Source organism: Gouania willdenowi, chromosome 6 (genome assembly GCF_900634775.1).
Source record: "Gouania willdenowi chromosome 6, fGouWil2.1, whole genome shotgun sequence".
In the NCBI taxonomy this organism is placed as follows: domain Eukaryota; kingdom Metazoa; phylum Chordata; class Actinopteri; order Blenniiformes; family Gobiesocidae; genus Gouania; species Gouania willdenowi.
Window position 1 is genome coordinate 16929166 of NC_041049.1, and position 16516 is coordinate 16945681.

At 36.6% G+C, this 16516-nt stretch overlaps 1 protein-coding gene across 5 annotated transcripts in view; it reads right to left on the reverse strand.

The window, feature by feature from the left end:
• The window catches only part of strip2 (striatin interacting protein 2), a 46950-nt gene that overhangs the window by 11428 nt on the left and 19006 nt on the right, over positions 1 to 16516 (reverse strand). The window contains exons 4-15 of one of the 5 annotated variants that reach the window (XM_028449225.1): positions 16027 to 16161; positions 15741 to 15861; positions 14587 to 14655; positions 12846 to 12952; positions 12362 to 12489; positions 11240 to 11428; positions 10933 to 10983; positions 6708 to 6940; positions 4451 to 4516; positions 4065 to 4128; positions 3144 to 3215; positions 2964 to 3038 (exon numbers count right to left, since the gene is read on the reverse strand). In XM_028449225.1, the coding sequence (XP_028305026.1) occupies positions 2964 to 3038; positions 3144 to 3215; positions 4065 to 4128; positions 4451 to 4516; positions 6708 to 6940; positions 10933 to 10983; positions 11240 to 11428; positions 12362 to 12489; positions 12846 to 12952; positions 14587 to 14655; positions 15741 to 15861; positions 16027 to 16161 (1310 nt within the window). Of the gene's footprint in view, positions 1 to 2963; positions 3039 to 3143; positions 3216 to 4064; positions 4129 to 4450; positions 4517 to 6707; positions 6941 to 10932; positions 10984 to 11239; positions 11429 to 12361; positions 12490 to 12845; positions 12953 to 14586; positions 14656 to 15740; positions 15862 to 16005; positions 16162 to 16516 lie in introns of those variants that run through there. The other 4 variants (XM_028449230.1, XM_028449227.1, XM_028449226.1 and 1 more) reach the window with 4 other exon arrangements.

The window sequence follows — 16516 nt, forward strand, 5'->3', positions numbered from 1 at the left end:
TTCATGCTTTGCGGTTTGTTCAGGGTTCGCGGTTCGTTCAGGTTTTGTGGTTCATTTATGCTTCATTCAGGATATGAGCTTTTTTCATGCTTCGTTCATGCATTGTGGGTTGTTCGGGGGTTCACGCTTTGTGGTTCATTTGTGCTTCCTTCAGGGTTTGTACTTTTTCATGCTTTGTGGTTCGTTGAGGGTTTGTGCTTTTTAATGCTTTGTTCATGCTTTGTGGTTTGTTCCAGGTTCGCGGTTCATTTGTGGTTCTTGGTTAGTTTGTGCTTCGTTCGCGCTTTGTGGTTCATCCGTGCTATGTGGTTCTTTCAGGGTTTGCGGTTCATTCGTGGTTTGTGCTTTGTTCAGGTTTTGTGGTTCATTTGTGCTTCGTTGAGGGTTCATGGTTTGTTCATGATTTGTAGTTCACGGTTCGTTTGTTTCATTTGTGCTTCGTTCATGGTTTATGGTTTGTTCAGGGTTCGTGCTTTTGTAATACTTTGTGGTTTGTTTGGGTTTGCGGTTTGGGTTTTATGGTTTGTTTGTGGTTCGTGCTTCATGGTTCATTTGTGGTTCATGGTTTTTCATAGTTTGTTCATGCTTTGTGGTTTGTGCTTTGTTCGTGCTCCGTTCGTGCTCCATGATTAATTTGTGGTTCATTCAGGCTTTGTGTTTTTTTTCAAGCTCCATTCATGCATTGTGGTTCTTTTAGTGTGCGGTTCATTTGTGGTTCGCTCAGGGTTTGTGCTTTTTTCATGCTTCAGTCACGTTTTGTGGTTTGTTCTGATTTTGAGGTTAGTTTTTAGTTCACTCGGGATCCATGGCTCGTTCAGGGTTTGGATTCCATTTGGGTTCGTTCGTGGTTTGTTTATGGTTTGTTCGGTGTTTGAACCCACTGTTCATTCAAACCACATTTCCCGAATAAACCACAAACCCCGAAGGTGTCATTACTCTTCCGTCTTACTCTGATGTTTTGGACAAGTAAGGTATCAAAACTTGCAGATAATTTCTGGACATTATGCTATGTATTGGCTTTTTATAACTTTTCGACCTTTTGAATCATTCCACTTTGGGCACTGGGTGGGAAGGAGCTGGTTCCTGATTGGTGGGTGACATCAGGTTCTCCTTTTTTTTCCCAGCAGCCAAATAGTGGTGCATTTCAGCTATGCATCCTCGCTTGCATTTTCTTCAGGAAATGCAAATATTCAATATGAAAGGTAAATAATGAAGGGGCCTAATATAGAGCCTTGACAGACAGCCTTTCCCCTTTGTATTAACTCACAGAGACTACTGGTTTGAGGCGTTTGCGGTGGTATGAGTCAGCGTCCCACGTAACGGGCAGTCATGTGACAGAATGTCCACCATGCCAGACCCACACAGATAAGAAGCACAGACATTGTTGATGTTGTCTTCAGGGCATTGTGTTAAGTAATTAAGGGATTGACATTTCACCATAATCTGCATGTTGTCCCTGCATGACTGTGCGGTAAAAACACAAGCCTTTTTGTTCAAGTGAATATGCCTGAAAATGGTGGCATAACCTCAGGTGACGACAAGTCACATTGTGTCATGCTGATCTTCAAGCTAAAGGTTAACCACATGACAAATGTTGTGTGGTTTGAGAACTTAAAAAAAAATGTGTTCCCCTAAACGCCCTCATGATCTTGGGGGAGTCTATTTAGACTGACAGATTTAGATTGTCACCATTATAAATGCAACATCTGGTGAAATATTTACATTAACAATGATTCTTGTAAATATCTTTATTATATTGGTACATTTGTATTATTAGTGAAGATGCAGGAAGCATATCACTATTGTCATCCATTTTTTCTTCCATCTGCCTTAACTCCTCCTACATCGTTTGTCCAACTGACGAATAAGCTACCAAAAGATTCAGAAAGTTCCCGAGATTTCTGCTTGTACTTTCATAATTTGTAACTTTTAAACTTTTTGACTTATTACATGTTTTCTTTCCCATTCATTTCTATTGGAAATTTCAACTTTCTCAACCTATTTAAACTTTTTACATTTCTTTAAACCCATTTAGACTTTTTTCAACCCATTTAATATTTTTTTCCCCTTTTTCAAACCGTTTCAGCTTTTTTCATTTTTTAAAAACATTTTTCAAACCCATTTAAACTTTTTCAACCCATTTCAACATTTTTCTTTTAAAACTTTTTTCAACCCATTTCAACCTTATTGCTAATGTTCAGCTATTGTTAGATTAGTGCTAATGCTAGATCAATGCCAATGCTAGGCTAATGCTTTTGCGAATGCTAATGCTAGGTTAGTGTTTATGCTAGGTTAATGCTAATGCTAGATTACTGCTAATGCTAGACTCATACTAATGCTAGACTACTGCTAATGTTAACGCTAATGCTAGCTAATGCAGAGCGACGTGGGCCAGCACCTGTATCTTAACTTGCATTTTCTTCAGGAAATGCAAATATTCTAGATATTATTATTCTATTTTTATTTTTTCTACTGTAATGTGTGCACTTGTAGTTAACCCTTATTTAATTAACAGTCTATTACTTAATTAGGTATGTTTTCTTTACTCTTTCTTCTGTCTTCGTTAAGTGTTTATTCTTTTACTTTGTAATATTTCTCAAGTCCCTGTGACATAAGTAATTTCCCCCTGGGTTAAATAAAGTAATTCTGATTCTGATTAACAATGCAGACATTTAATGTTTAATAAAGGCTCAGTAATTGTGATTAATTGTAACTGCACTTTAGTAATTGAGAATGTAATTGTTATTTTTATAAAGTAATTGTAATTGACTTTCAGAGGAAAAATAATAATTGGAATTGGAAAAAACTGCTGATCACCATAATCATAATTTAGTTGTAATTGAATTAAAAAATGTAATTGACCCCAACACTACAAGGTATATATTGTCTCCAGGAGCTTTAAAGTAATATTACGTGTGCAGTGCAGTTATACATGCTACCAATCGGATGCGTTGGGTACTCACCACATACTGGGAGAGGTTGGGAAGCATCCCCAGGTACAGCATCTCTGCTTGAGTCTCCTCCACCTCTTCCTCACCCTTTTAACACAAACACACATCAATCACACACACGAAAACCTCACAACTTTGACAGTTATTATTATTTTTATTATTATTATTAATGAGGAGGTGTTGGTTTCTGACCAGAGTGAGGGGACACTGCTGCAGCTCTTCTTCTCTTTTGATCTGAACTTCAGCAATAGAAACATATTTGTGCTGGAAAAGATGGGAAAGCAAAGCATTGTCTTTAATGGACGTGGAAGAAATGTTAACTCGCTCAGTGCCATTGACGAGATAACTCGTCATTTGCGTTTTTTCACTGGGATTACTAGAAAACACCCTGGCGGGCATCCCTCATCAATATCTAAGCTGTGGGGTGTTGTAGTGGCCAACTGTGCCCTGAAGATGGCAGCCACTGATGCTACTGATGGGGAGAAGAAGCAGGAACGAGTGAGATTATGGCACTACAGAGTGATATTGTGACGTATCCAGCAGCTCACAGCTCCACATACTAACACAGAACATGTATGGGCCTGAGTGGATCAACTCTGAGCCAGATAGCAAAATAATAATTTTGCCATCAAAAGTCCTGTCTCAGTGTTTTTTTTGTTTTATACAAGGAAACAATGTTCACAAAACAAAAAATAGCTTTAAAGTCACTGACAGGGTTTTTTTTTTTATTGTTATAAAAAGCCTGTTTTCTCAGCTTTTTGCTCTGAAACTGAAGATTTGTGTAAAACTTGCTCTATTCAACGGCTGATTACAAAAGAACGAAACGAGCCAGAAACAATTTCTTTTTTTTCTTCAGATCATTCTTCAATCTTTCCGAATTCGGTGTCAGGTTTCAGATTGTCATAGTAGAAAATATTCTTTGGGTCTTTAAAAATCAGTCAAAATGCTCAAAAACGGCTGGCACTGAGGGGGGTGGAAAATCTGAAAATGGCTGGCACTGAATGAGTTAATCAGTGCTGCTGATGAATTATTGATTAGCCAAAGTGAAGATGGCAAATAGATTCAGAAATGTATGAACATGTATGATTGATAAGAACAGCTGTCCTCACTCACCTGTTTTAGAGTCTTGACGCTCTCGTGAATGGGTCTGGGTAAGCCCACCAGGGTCTCTGTGTCACTAAAAACCAGTAATAGTTAAAGTAGAAAGAATCAAAATCAGATATACTTTATTTATTCCAGGGGAAAACTGCTTTTTTTTAACGGATGCTCAAGAAATATTTCGAATGAAAAGAAGAAACACTACAACATAGAAAAGAAAGAAAAGAAAAATAATATGTGCATAATTAAATAAAAAACTTTTCATTAAAAAGGGATTAAATACAAGTGCACACCTTCAGGAAAATATAATACAAACTGTACAAATATACTACAGATAAGAACAAGTATAGTATTTTATAGAAAGAAAGCAACGCTGACACAAAGGAGCCTGAAACACTCACCTTCCCAGAGTGAAACCGATGAACTTGTTTCTGCTGGTTTCCAGAAAGTGCTCGATGTCCTTCTCCCTGTCAACACAGAGACAGAGACACGCTGCAGGAAGTGGATCTTTGAAGGAAACCTGATCCTGCAACTCAGAGTCTAAGCCAGAGATGGGCAACTTTTATCACAGGAGGGTGGGATACAATCACAAAAATGTGATTGTATCTGATCAGAGCATCACGTGATCACCATTCATGTCAGAATTTAGAATAACAACCAATATATTAACACAGGGAACAACACAGGGTTTGTATGTTTATGTGGTCGTTTTGTATATTTTCCTTGAATTGCGAGTTTTTGTTGATGTTTGGTGTATTTTTCTGCCTCATTGTGTGTTTTTGAGATCATTATGTGAATTTATTTGTTTTCTGTCATATTAGTTTAGTAAAAAAAGATCAATGTAAATTGCTAAGATAAACTTAACACAAGATACAGCACTACACGCTAATGAAAGCCAAGTCAATTCAGAGTCAATTCATGTACTTCTGTACTTGTGTGTTTTTGTTGATATTTTCTGTGTTTTTGGAGTGATTGTGTATTTTTTGGCTTTTTTTTATTCAAGTGAATGCAATAATCTTCCGTATACTTCCACTACTTGCTCTGTTTTTTTTTCTTCCACTACTGGCTGTTTTTTTTTTTTTTTTTTTTTTTTTAAGATACATTAAGATAATATTTTCTGTGTTTTTGGAGTCATTTTGTATATTTTTTGTCTTGTGTGTTTTTGTAGTAATGTGTATTGTTGTTGTTTTGGGTATTTTTTTTGTAATTTTGTGTGGTATGGTTAATATTTTCTGTGTGTTTTGGAGTAACTTTGTGTAGTTATTGGCTTGTGTGTTTTTGAGTCATGCATTTGTGTTGGTGTTTTGTTTTTACTGAAATTTTGTGTGTTTTTGTTAATATTCTCTGTGTTTTTGGAGTCATTTTGTGTATTTTAGTCTTGTGGGTTTTTGGAGTCATGTATATTATTATTGTTGTTTTGTGTATTTTGTCATTTTATTTTTTCTGTTGTCATTCTGTAGGTTTTTGTTGCCATTGAGTGTTACAAGTCATTTTATATAAATGTATATCCTTGTTGTCCTTTTGTGTGTTTTTGGAGTCATTCTCTGTGTTTACTTTGAAGGCCACATGTGGCCCCCAAGCCTCCAGTTGCCCATGCCTGGTCTAAGCAGTGGCCTTGACTCTCATCAGTGGTCAGTGAATTCCAAGAAGAGCTGAATAGATTCAGAATAATTAGGAGTCATTTCTTAGATGTATTATTCACATCTCTGGAGGAGAAACCATTTGCACCTGGCCTGATTCGACACAGATGGAGAACATATTGCAGGAAGGGAAAGCTGTGAGATTTATTTACCAGCTGCCAATCAAATGCAGTCAAATCCGGCTGAAATTCTTTGCTCGAAAGCAAACAAAAAGACACGAATCCATTCATCGTTCCGAGCTGTGGTTCTCAACCTTTTCAGCTCACAACCCCTAAAATAAAGGTTCCAGAGAGGAACAGTCATGTGGAGACAGGGTCATCTATAAGGGGGAATAAAAGCAGCTTTTTGGGGCTCATCACTAAAGTCAGCAAAATGATGGTCCATTGTTCTATGAATCTGTGATAACCAGATTTATTTATTTATCTGAATAATATCCGCTGTTATCCATTATGGTCCATAATGTATAGTCATCTTAAAGATATAAATCTTTGTTTTAATCAGAAATATAATGGGTTAAAACTGACCAAAAATGGTGGAAAAGGTGGTGAAATGCAATTTTAAAAGATGTAAATAAGAGTGGCCAAAAACAGACAGGAGAAAAGGTAAAAAAGGGTCAAAGTGTCAATATTGGAACAATTAGTTTAAACCGGCAAATAATGGGCATGACAAATGATAAAAGTGACAATAATGGGTCAACAATTCGACAGTAGGTGGGAAAAGTGATGGAAAGAGTTTATAAGTGCTGAATATGTCTTAAAAGTGGAAAAAAGGTGCTGAAAATGTATAGAAATATGATGTAGAAGTGACAGAAATGGGAGTAATGTAGCAAAAATGCATTAAAAGGAGTAAAAAATAAGGCAATAAAAAGTGATGAAAATAGGTTAAAATATGTCAAGTTTGGTGTAGTTGCAAAAAAAGGTTAAAAGAAAACAAAAATAAGCTCCAACCCAAGGTTGAGAACCCCTGATTTAGAGGTCAGAGAAAAACACCAAATGACTGTCAATCACTTTAGTCCTACCTGACTTTTGGAGCCCAGGGCAGACCTTTAGGGAAGTTCACCCTTTCTGTGGGAGGCCTCAGTGGAGGCGGGGGCGGCGGAGGCTGGATGATGACGTCCCGGTCCAAAGGGTCGACCTCCCCTTCGATACCGCTGTCGGCATCCTCGGGGTCCTCCTCCTCGTCCCGTGCGTCGTCGTTCTTAAAGGGGTCGCGCTCGTTGTACGTGTCGAGGCTGTCCTGTTTGACCAGCGGCTGGAGACACAGGGATGGAGGAGAGTAACGGGCCAATAATAATAATAATAATAATCAAGCAGCATGTTGTTCAACTGACACTATTCAGAGATATTGTACGTCATGTTTACAGCAGAAAAGAACATTCATTTGTTCTTTTCTGAAAATCACTAAGTATTCCAATATTTCATAGTGTTGAATAAATGACTCATTGTGGGTAAACCATGCAAACAACGTGTTGCACAATGCAGTTTCACTAGCAAAGACACCTATGCTTATGAAACAAGATGATACTGAACAATTAACATGACGCTAAATAAAATGTGGATAAAAGATAAAACTAACATTAAAAATTGTTATTTATTTATCATTTTTACAATTATTAGAATCTTCTTTCTTGCTCCTTCTTCTTCTACTTCTCATGGGTAAACCATCACCAAATTCCACACAAAGCTCCAGTCCCATGCCAGATTGCCTCAGCTGCAAAAACAGGCCAATAGTCCTAAAGGTGACCCTACAGCAAGCCTCTGAACATCAACATTTGAAAATTCCACAACAAATAAATAAAATGTGCAACAGATTTGCAACTTTCACCTAAATGTAGCCCCAAAACTGAAGAAACCTTGGTACAATTAAATCTTTTTGTAAATTATATAGTCAAATTAAGTCCAGTAAAACATATTAAATCTATCACCTACCACAACTTTTTCTCAATTGACACCAACAGGGCATCAAAATGTTGGACTGTAAACTCTTTTGTAAACATACTGTATACTTGAAAATTCCACCTAAATACATTTTCAATGTAGTTCTCTTTTTTTTTTCAAGTGACAAAATTATATATGTCATGCTATATGATGTCTCTAAATGATCAGAATTTAAAAACAAATGATTTTTTTCCCCCCTTTATTTCAGATTTATTTTCACTTGATTTTATGTTCACTAAAACGTGAACAATTAGAGTCAATGCAAAAACTGCATTTTTAAACATTTGTTTTTCACTTATGGAGTCAATAAATCATCAGACCAACATCTCCATGTGGTCTAGGCGCAATTTGTGAATTATTTAGGATTTTTGTCTTAATAATCCTATTTTTCAAAGCCGTTTTTGAAATCTCATTTATTCTGATGTAAAATTCACATCAAAATACCACCATTTTTCACCTTCCTACACTCTACCTGTTGCTCAGAATTGCCTCATTTTGCCTAAAATTGCCATGCTCCAACCATTGCTGTGCATAGGCTATAATTACTGTCTTACCTTACAACATACAGTACATGACTGCTGGACTGAGGTTTTTAAACAACTGTTATTCAAAATCATTTAAGTTCAAGAACCTTTTTATTCCTTAATATAACCTTTAACTGAACTTAAAGTGAGAAAATAATCTCCATTCACAGCAACCACAGGCAACAAGTCAGGTTCGACTTACCACACGTTTGCACTCCAGACGAAACACACACATAAACAAATGGCATGAGTCAGCTGCTGCAGCTGATGTGATGTGTGGTGGCACTAATGCTAATGCTAATGCTGGACTACAGTGAGGAGTAGTGTGAGGTGAGACTGTGCTGTGAGCCATTCTCTGTGGTGAAGCCATTCTCTATAACACCAGACTAGTGTCCACCTATCAGGGTTAGGGGGCAACTGCTTTCAGGGGCATCGCTTGAGGCCTTGTCCACACATTCTCACAGCGTTCTCACTTTGGAGTTTAAAAACACAACTTTGGATGGAAAAAAAAAAAAATGCATTTGTTAAAACTTTGTAATAATAAACAGCTTCCATTGTTCCACTGTACGTGGAGACAAGGCCTGAGGCAGAGGTAAAGTGTCTTCAGCGTTGCTACGCCTCAGCTGATCTCAGCTCACCTCCCCAAGGAATGCACTTTAAAGACATTGACCCTCTAACCCACAGTCTACGGTGCAAAGTGCGTCGGAGGGCGAACTCGGCAGCGATGTGATGAGAACGTTGAGGAAAAGGGATGCGCGCCTGCTGTGGATGTTTGAGGTGAACCGCCGCAATGGGACAGAGTGAGCGCACCAACCAGCGCCAATGATAACAGCCAGCAAGTCAGCCCTGTCCCTCAAACCCTGCCAAGAGGGGGGTGATAGAGGAGAGGAGTGGACAACGAGGAGGGAGGTGAGGATGGAAAAAAAAAAGGAAAGGTTGGATGGAGGAGGAGAAAGAGGAACATAAGGTGGATATAATGTGAAAAAGAACATTTAAAGCAGAAACTAAATGTTAAAAGGCATTTAATGCAACATAAACAAAATAAATAAATGAAAAAATAGATTAATTTTAAAAAAGTATTAGAGGAGTGCTTTTCATCCTTGGGGTCACCTGAAATGTCTAGTAATTGATTAAAATAAAAAAGAATTGATGATTAAAAAATGCATTTTGGATTATTGAATAATTCTTTTTCAAAATAATACACACAATCTTAAACAACTGTATTCTATTGATAAATATAATCTAGTTATTAATTCAAAAATAATAATAATAATAATAATTAAATGCAAAAACTTGTCAATAATCCTGGCCACTCTGCATATATCTTTCTAGGGTCTCTAGGGTCGCCAGAAACTCTTGATATCAAAATGGGGTCACGATCCAAAAATAGGTTGAGAACAACTGTATTAGAGGAAAGATATTTCAGATTATTTCTAAAAGGGTTTTGAAGACAGCTAACACAAGAAACCTTTTTTTATGGCCATGAATACTTTTTAAAACTGGTTTAAAAGCTAGAGTCTGCAATCGTGTTCAGGAACACTTTTGTTATTATTGGTGAAATGGTCTTTCCATCCTGAGAGTAGTCAATACATGATCTATTCAGGAAAAGGATGAAACAGAGTCAGACCTCTGTAGCAGCTGGAACCCTGGAAAAACTCTGACCAATCCCTAATGAATACATGCAGACTGTGGCCCCAGTAGCTACATATGAACCATCAAATTAAACAACGGAACTTAAAATATGATAAAAAGGTTCATCAGCTGTGGCCTGAATACAGACATCTTGCTCCTGGTCCACTTAGACTAGAATTAAGTGCCTGTTTGTGCATAATCAAATATCTTAAGTGAGATTGCTGCAGAGGTTATTGTGGTATAGTTTTTAACTTTTTCCTCAGACAGATGACTCTCATGGCTGTTTTGATGTTGTTCTGGAGGCTGAATTCAGGGATTATTTCCAACAACTCTCTGAACGAGGGGTTTCCTGATCCGCAAGCACAAGAAATGTGTTTTTTTGTCCATAATCTTTAATTGAACAACGTAGTTTTCTCTTCCGCCAAGCAGCCGGTAAAGAGTTTGCTGAAATCATCATAAAATGCTAAATTTAATCTAAGATGTATATGAGAATGTAAAAATATTTTGTGGCTGCATTAATTACGGTGTGTTGTTGCATTTAGCATCTACATAAAAAAAATGGGACTTTATCACATTTCCTCGCCACTCACCCAGTGGTCAGGGATGTAAACTGCAATCCATCAATCCCATGTGGCTATGACATTTTTTCTTCTGAAAAATGATGCAGAGGTTCATCTACATGAATCATGTGACAGTCAAGCATTTTGTACTTCCGTTGTCGCAACTCTCTCTCTAAACGGCTCCGGCTAAAATCATGCTAGCTTTCCAACATTGCAGACTGCACCTTTAAAGAACATGGACCAATTCTCTTTGGCGCTAAACTACCTTAAAAAAAATCCAATAATTTCAAATTAGAGAAATAGATGGACTTTGTTTACAAATAATGCAAGTTTTCCAAACTGATCCTCCAAATTACAGCACCTATTTTCCATATGTCTAAAAACACTACGTATACAGGATGGTTTAAAAGTAGAGAGGAGGAGCTCTCACGACAAGACAAAAGAAGATGAGGATGAGTGAAACATTTGGATGGAAGAGAGGGGGAAAGTTAAAAGAAGAGAGGGAGTGGGAGAGGAGTGCATCAAGGCCCAGCTCAGTGCAGAGAGAGAAAATGCAGAAGAAGAAAAACGGGGAGTATGTGGGTAAAGACCTGCTTCTTGGGAAAAGGACTGTCTCCTTCCAAGCTATCAACAAAGGCACTCTGTGGGGACACAAGGAAGAGGGGCAATGATCAACCAGAAACCAGTTCAAGCTAACAGACACATTTTAAATGGATGGGACTCCCACAGCTGTGTGAGCGTCATCATCATCATCAGAGGTCACTGACTTACAGCAGAGACACGATGAAGTTGGAATGAAAGAGATAGAGGACAGCTCAACATGTTTGATGCAGTAGTTAGTATGTTCACTGTGTGTGTGTGTGTGTTTCTATACGCGTGTGTGTTATGGACTTGTACCCTGCGGCTGCGGCGGCCCCGCTTCTGTTGCTGCTGCTGCTCAATGAGCTCCATGGCGGAAGCCGGGGGTGAGGCCGCCCTCATGGCCCTCACCACCTTGATGCTGTCTTCAGGCAGTGGAGGAAGGTGGAGGCGCTCCCGGCATCGAACCTTCAACTCCTGGAGCTCCTCGAAACCACCCAATGTGAACTGCAACATGAGCGACACACATCGCCTTCCTGGATTCAACATGTCATGGTTTCCACTACTGTACGCTCTGCTATGATGGACTGATTTAAGGTTAGGGAATCCTCTTACTTTACGTTTGGAGTTTGCATGTTCTCGTTATGTTTGAAAGGAACTATACAGCTTTAGTTTGCTCGCACACTCTACTGCAGTGGTTCCCAAACTTTTTCTTGTCGTGACCCCAGAGACTCTTTCTCTAAAATTAGTTTTTGATCATGTTTGTTATACAAAGTGACAATATGCGCCAGCTCAGATATTTCAATACCGCTTCTTATTTGAAGATTTACATTTGAGAAATTGAGTAGAGAAAACTGTTGCTAGAAAATTTAATTTGAAAAATAATTATTATTATTATTCAAGCTCTTTGAGCTTTCTGCATCTTCCTGAGCTGTATATATTTCTGTGATATTATTGTCACTATTGTTTTGTATATCATTGTATATTTGTATCATTTTTGTATACATTCTATTTATTTCTATATTTTTCTAATTTTATTTTTTTTTAAACTTAATTTAGGGGCTTAACGGGGAACTTGGAGACGTTATTTTGTTATGTACATGTTATGCACAAAATGACAAAAAAACAATACATAATTCAAGGATTTATTATTATTAATAATAATGTAACCTTTATTTTAATCAACTGTGCAAAATAATAAATAAATATTGTAAAAAAAACAAAAACTAAAATATAAAGTTAAATTTTAATCAGTCATTTTATATATTCTATTATTACTAAACATTTCAGGCGACCCCATGTTATTTCCAGGTGACCCCAAGGTTGAAAATCACTGATCTACTGTAAAGACATCTAAATCAAGTTTGTGTGCACTAATGACAATAATATTTATTCTGCGTTTACAGTCCCAGTTCCCCTGAGTCACACGCACACACTAACCAGTATAGTTTTCCACAGCAGCAGCAGCACTTTCTTCATGGGGAAGTGTGGGGCGTTCATGCTGCAGAACTTGGTGACCATGGTGAAGAGAAGCAAAGCAAAGGGCTCTCCATTGTACAGAGGAGAACCTGAGGAACAAACAGGCTGTGGCTTAAAGGACAGAACAGGAAGTGCATTGTTCAACTTCCTCCTACAGTGCTGGGATTGGGAAGTAATCGGCTCTTACAGAACTCTAACGTATGGGAGTATAAATAAATGAGGTAAAAGGTTTATTTTAATCAACTTGATCCAATAATAAAAAAAAAAAAACTTCATTACCTTCTTAAAGTAATGACTTGCTCTATCACTAATTGTGTCTTACTTGAAATTCCTTTAATCTGAGCATTTTTTCTTTTATTTTTTTTTTTAAAGAATTTTCTTCTGAAATTAGAATTAATCAATTTGTTTAAGTACAAAACTTTTCCTCAGGACTTCACGTACACACCCAGTTCATTCTTAAAGGCCTCTCTGGCTGCGATCCACTCGGGTCGTTCGTCTTCTGTTTGAACTCTGATGGTCTCCACCATCAGATACATAATACTCAGTAAGACTCTGCAAAGAAATAAAAAAAACACATACATCTCTTGTTTTGCAGCTTGTTTGTTTGTGCATTTCAGTACTCAATTAGGATGTCCCAATACAACTTTTTCACTTCTGATACGATACCGATATGCAGCCTTGGATATTGGCCGATATCGCAATCAATCCAATATGATATAAGCACGAATCGTACATACTTTTATGACTTATTTTGTAATGTGGAATGATAGAAAAGGCTTGATCAAGTGATGTTACTCAAACAGAGAACAATAGTCAGCATCAGAAGGTATGAGAAAAACTGACATTTATTATTAACCAATTGGTTACACACATTTTAACCTTCAGCATAATATCTACAGTATTTTACAATTGAATAAATATAATATAATATATATCAGAGATTTTAGATGCAGTCCGATAAAATCCAATATTAGTTTTCTGGCTGATATGAATAAATAAATACATTTTATTTGGTTGTCCATTCGATGCACAGTATATTGACAAATACCACATTCACCTAATACATCTCAACCAAAAAGGGATTGGGTTGAAGCAACATGCTTATATAAGCCCATCCAGACATTACAATTTAACTATTTAAACTATTTAAACAACAACAATTCTCAATTAAATTTGATACACTCATAATTTCCAAATCAAAATACATTTTCTTTAATAACTTAATTTTTTTCTTTTATGACAACAGTGCATATGCGATAATCATTTCATATTTTAAAGTATTTATAAATGTAGATATTGTGTTAATTGATCTGAGTTGATCATTAAGATCGTTCCACATTTTTATTCTAATAACAGATACACTCATTGTCTAACATTAGTTCTTGTTTTTTTTTTGTTTCAAATTGAAGAAAACCTGTCTTAATTTGAAGAATGCTTGAATACCTACAGCAAGATCTTTATTTACAACTCGAAACAAAATTACTAGTATTTTTAACCTAAATATATCCATACATTTTAATATATTTGATTTTATAAAAAGTTCATTATTATGGTCACGGTATCCCACCTTATTAATGAATCTTATTGCCCTTTTTTGTAATTTTGATATCGATATCGGATCGATATCCAATATCAATATCGGATCGGGACACCTTTAGTATTCAACACTCTTCTTTATACATCTATATTCATCAGATGTGTTGCAGGTGGTGCTTCACACATTAAATGCTTTGTTAAGTCAACAAATGTACTGCGTTTGTGCTTTACCACAATATAAATGTGTGCATCTGTGGCAGTGATTAGATACTAATTAACTCCTCTGTGCTGCAGTAAGTGTTCAACCAGAGGCAGTGGAACAGATGGAGCTGAGCAGTACCCCAAATTAAATACGAGGGAAAGGAAATTACATTTTGCTGACGAGTAGGAACTTATTCTCACTAAGTGGGGGAGGGGGGGGGATGATGTAATACATGAAAAAACTAACATAACATAGACATATCTATAGAAATGTGCAGATTACACGCAGAGTATAATTCCAATTGACAGGAAGAAAAATGATGGGCCTATAAAAAAAATAAATAAAGAACGTAATCAGAAATCTAACTTTTTCTTCTTTTAATTTATTTATTTTTTTTATATCTACTGGTTTTTTTTCTTTAGGCAGTGGAAAGCACAGGTAGGCCCACCTGAGCTCTGTGCTGTCTGCCAGGGAGATGGCCGGCTTCCTTACCGCACTGCTACAGGCCTGGTTATTACTGCAGCAGAAAAAACACAAAAACAACACTGACAACATTATTTCATATAATATCAACACATACAAATAAAAAAAATAAAAAAACTTTACTGACAAAAAACCTTAACATAAATCTTGGTAATCCCACTTCTTGAATTGATTGTCAATGATTTGATGATCATTGGAACATTTTTCATAGGGCAGTGTCACCCTTTGGTGCAATATCTCGTTTGTCTCTGAAGAAAATCCTACCAGACACTCTTATCATCAGCAACAGCTGAAAAACTACTAAAACCCAATGAAGTCACGCCTCTTTGCATCACAGTAAATTTCTCGGCCAATTTAGATATCATCACACAAGAACATGAATATCTTTGTCTTTGACCATTTATTTTGGGTTTTTTTTTAAGAAAACAACAACCCAGTTAAAATAGTTATCTAAAAAATAGACTAATAGAATAGAATAAACCTTCATTGATCCCCATAGAGGAAAATTACACATTGCAGCAACATCATAGAATAGCAAAAGTAAACAGTAAGAACAAAAATAAATATTAGCTTTAAAATAAAATGAATAATAATAATAATAATAATAAAATAAAAAAATATTAAGATAAATAGCAACTAAATATATTGAAATATATAATTAATGTTTATTAAAAATGTAAAAAACCGTAAACGTGTCAATAAAAAAAGTTTACTTCCTCCCACTCCTTTTTCGAGTTTATGTACATATGAAAGTATGTTAATTCTAAAAGAGGCATGTGTATATGTAATGTATGCTGAACTCGGAATAGACTAACAAACAATCAATCAAAAAATATCCACTGTACAAAATAAGATATTTGAACAAAATATATTACATATTTTTTCCTCTAGTGGGCTTGTGTAAAAAAAATATAGTCCAACAATATATTGTTTCATATTATTATTTTACAGGCTTTGCAATGTCGTATAGATACATTAAAGTGGCATTATTTTTTCACATTAACAAATAAAACCAACTTCGTTTAATATAACAATTCTATAAGATAAAAATACACTTTGTTCACCCTCCATGCTGGGCGCCCCCCGCTAGCATTTGCCTGTACTGTCTAATCCACTCACTCTATCTCCATGCTGAGTAGCTCTAGCAGTGCAGTGAAGATGCCCATATCATAGAGCAGAAAAACGTTGTGTCTGGACCAGTGCAGCACATCCACCTCTGTGTCACACTCATCAAACACTCCTGTTTAAACACAGTGAGAAAGAACACAGGTTAGAAACAACGTTTGTATAAAGTGATGCTTATTCTACTCATTGATCTGCTCCGTCCTTTTGTTGTAATGAAACCCTATTACTTACTGCTCCACAATTTATTCTGAAATAAAACCTGAGTTTTAGTGGCGTGTACCCTGAGCCAGGTAGAGGATGGCTCTGGCCACCTTCAGCCGCTTGTCCCGGTCCGTCACCTCCAGCGCGTCCAGCAGCCTCATCACGTGTGCTTTCTGCTCCTCCACCGTCAACTGGATCCACCTTCTGCCTTTTGCTACAAGAAGGTAAAACAACTACTCAGGATACAAAGTTACAGCCAAAAAAATTATCAGACCACTTATTATTAGTCCGTTTAGGTGTCCTGTTAATTGAAAGCATATTTGATCCATCTTACAGTGAAAATGTGAACCTAAATTCTACTTGTGGAGTCCAAAGTACAATCCGGGGATTATGCCATACAAACAGATTTGAACCCAAGTAATTAAAAGCACATGGAGTGTTATGACTGATTTATAACTATAAAGACTGTGTAGATCAGGGGTGTCAAGCCCATTTTAGTTCAGGGGCCAAATACGGAGCAGTTTAATTTCAAGTGGGCCACAGATATTATGCAGGAAAGCATGTAATTT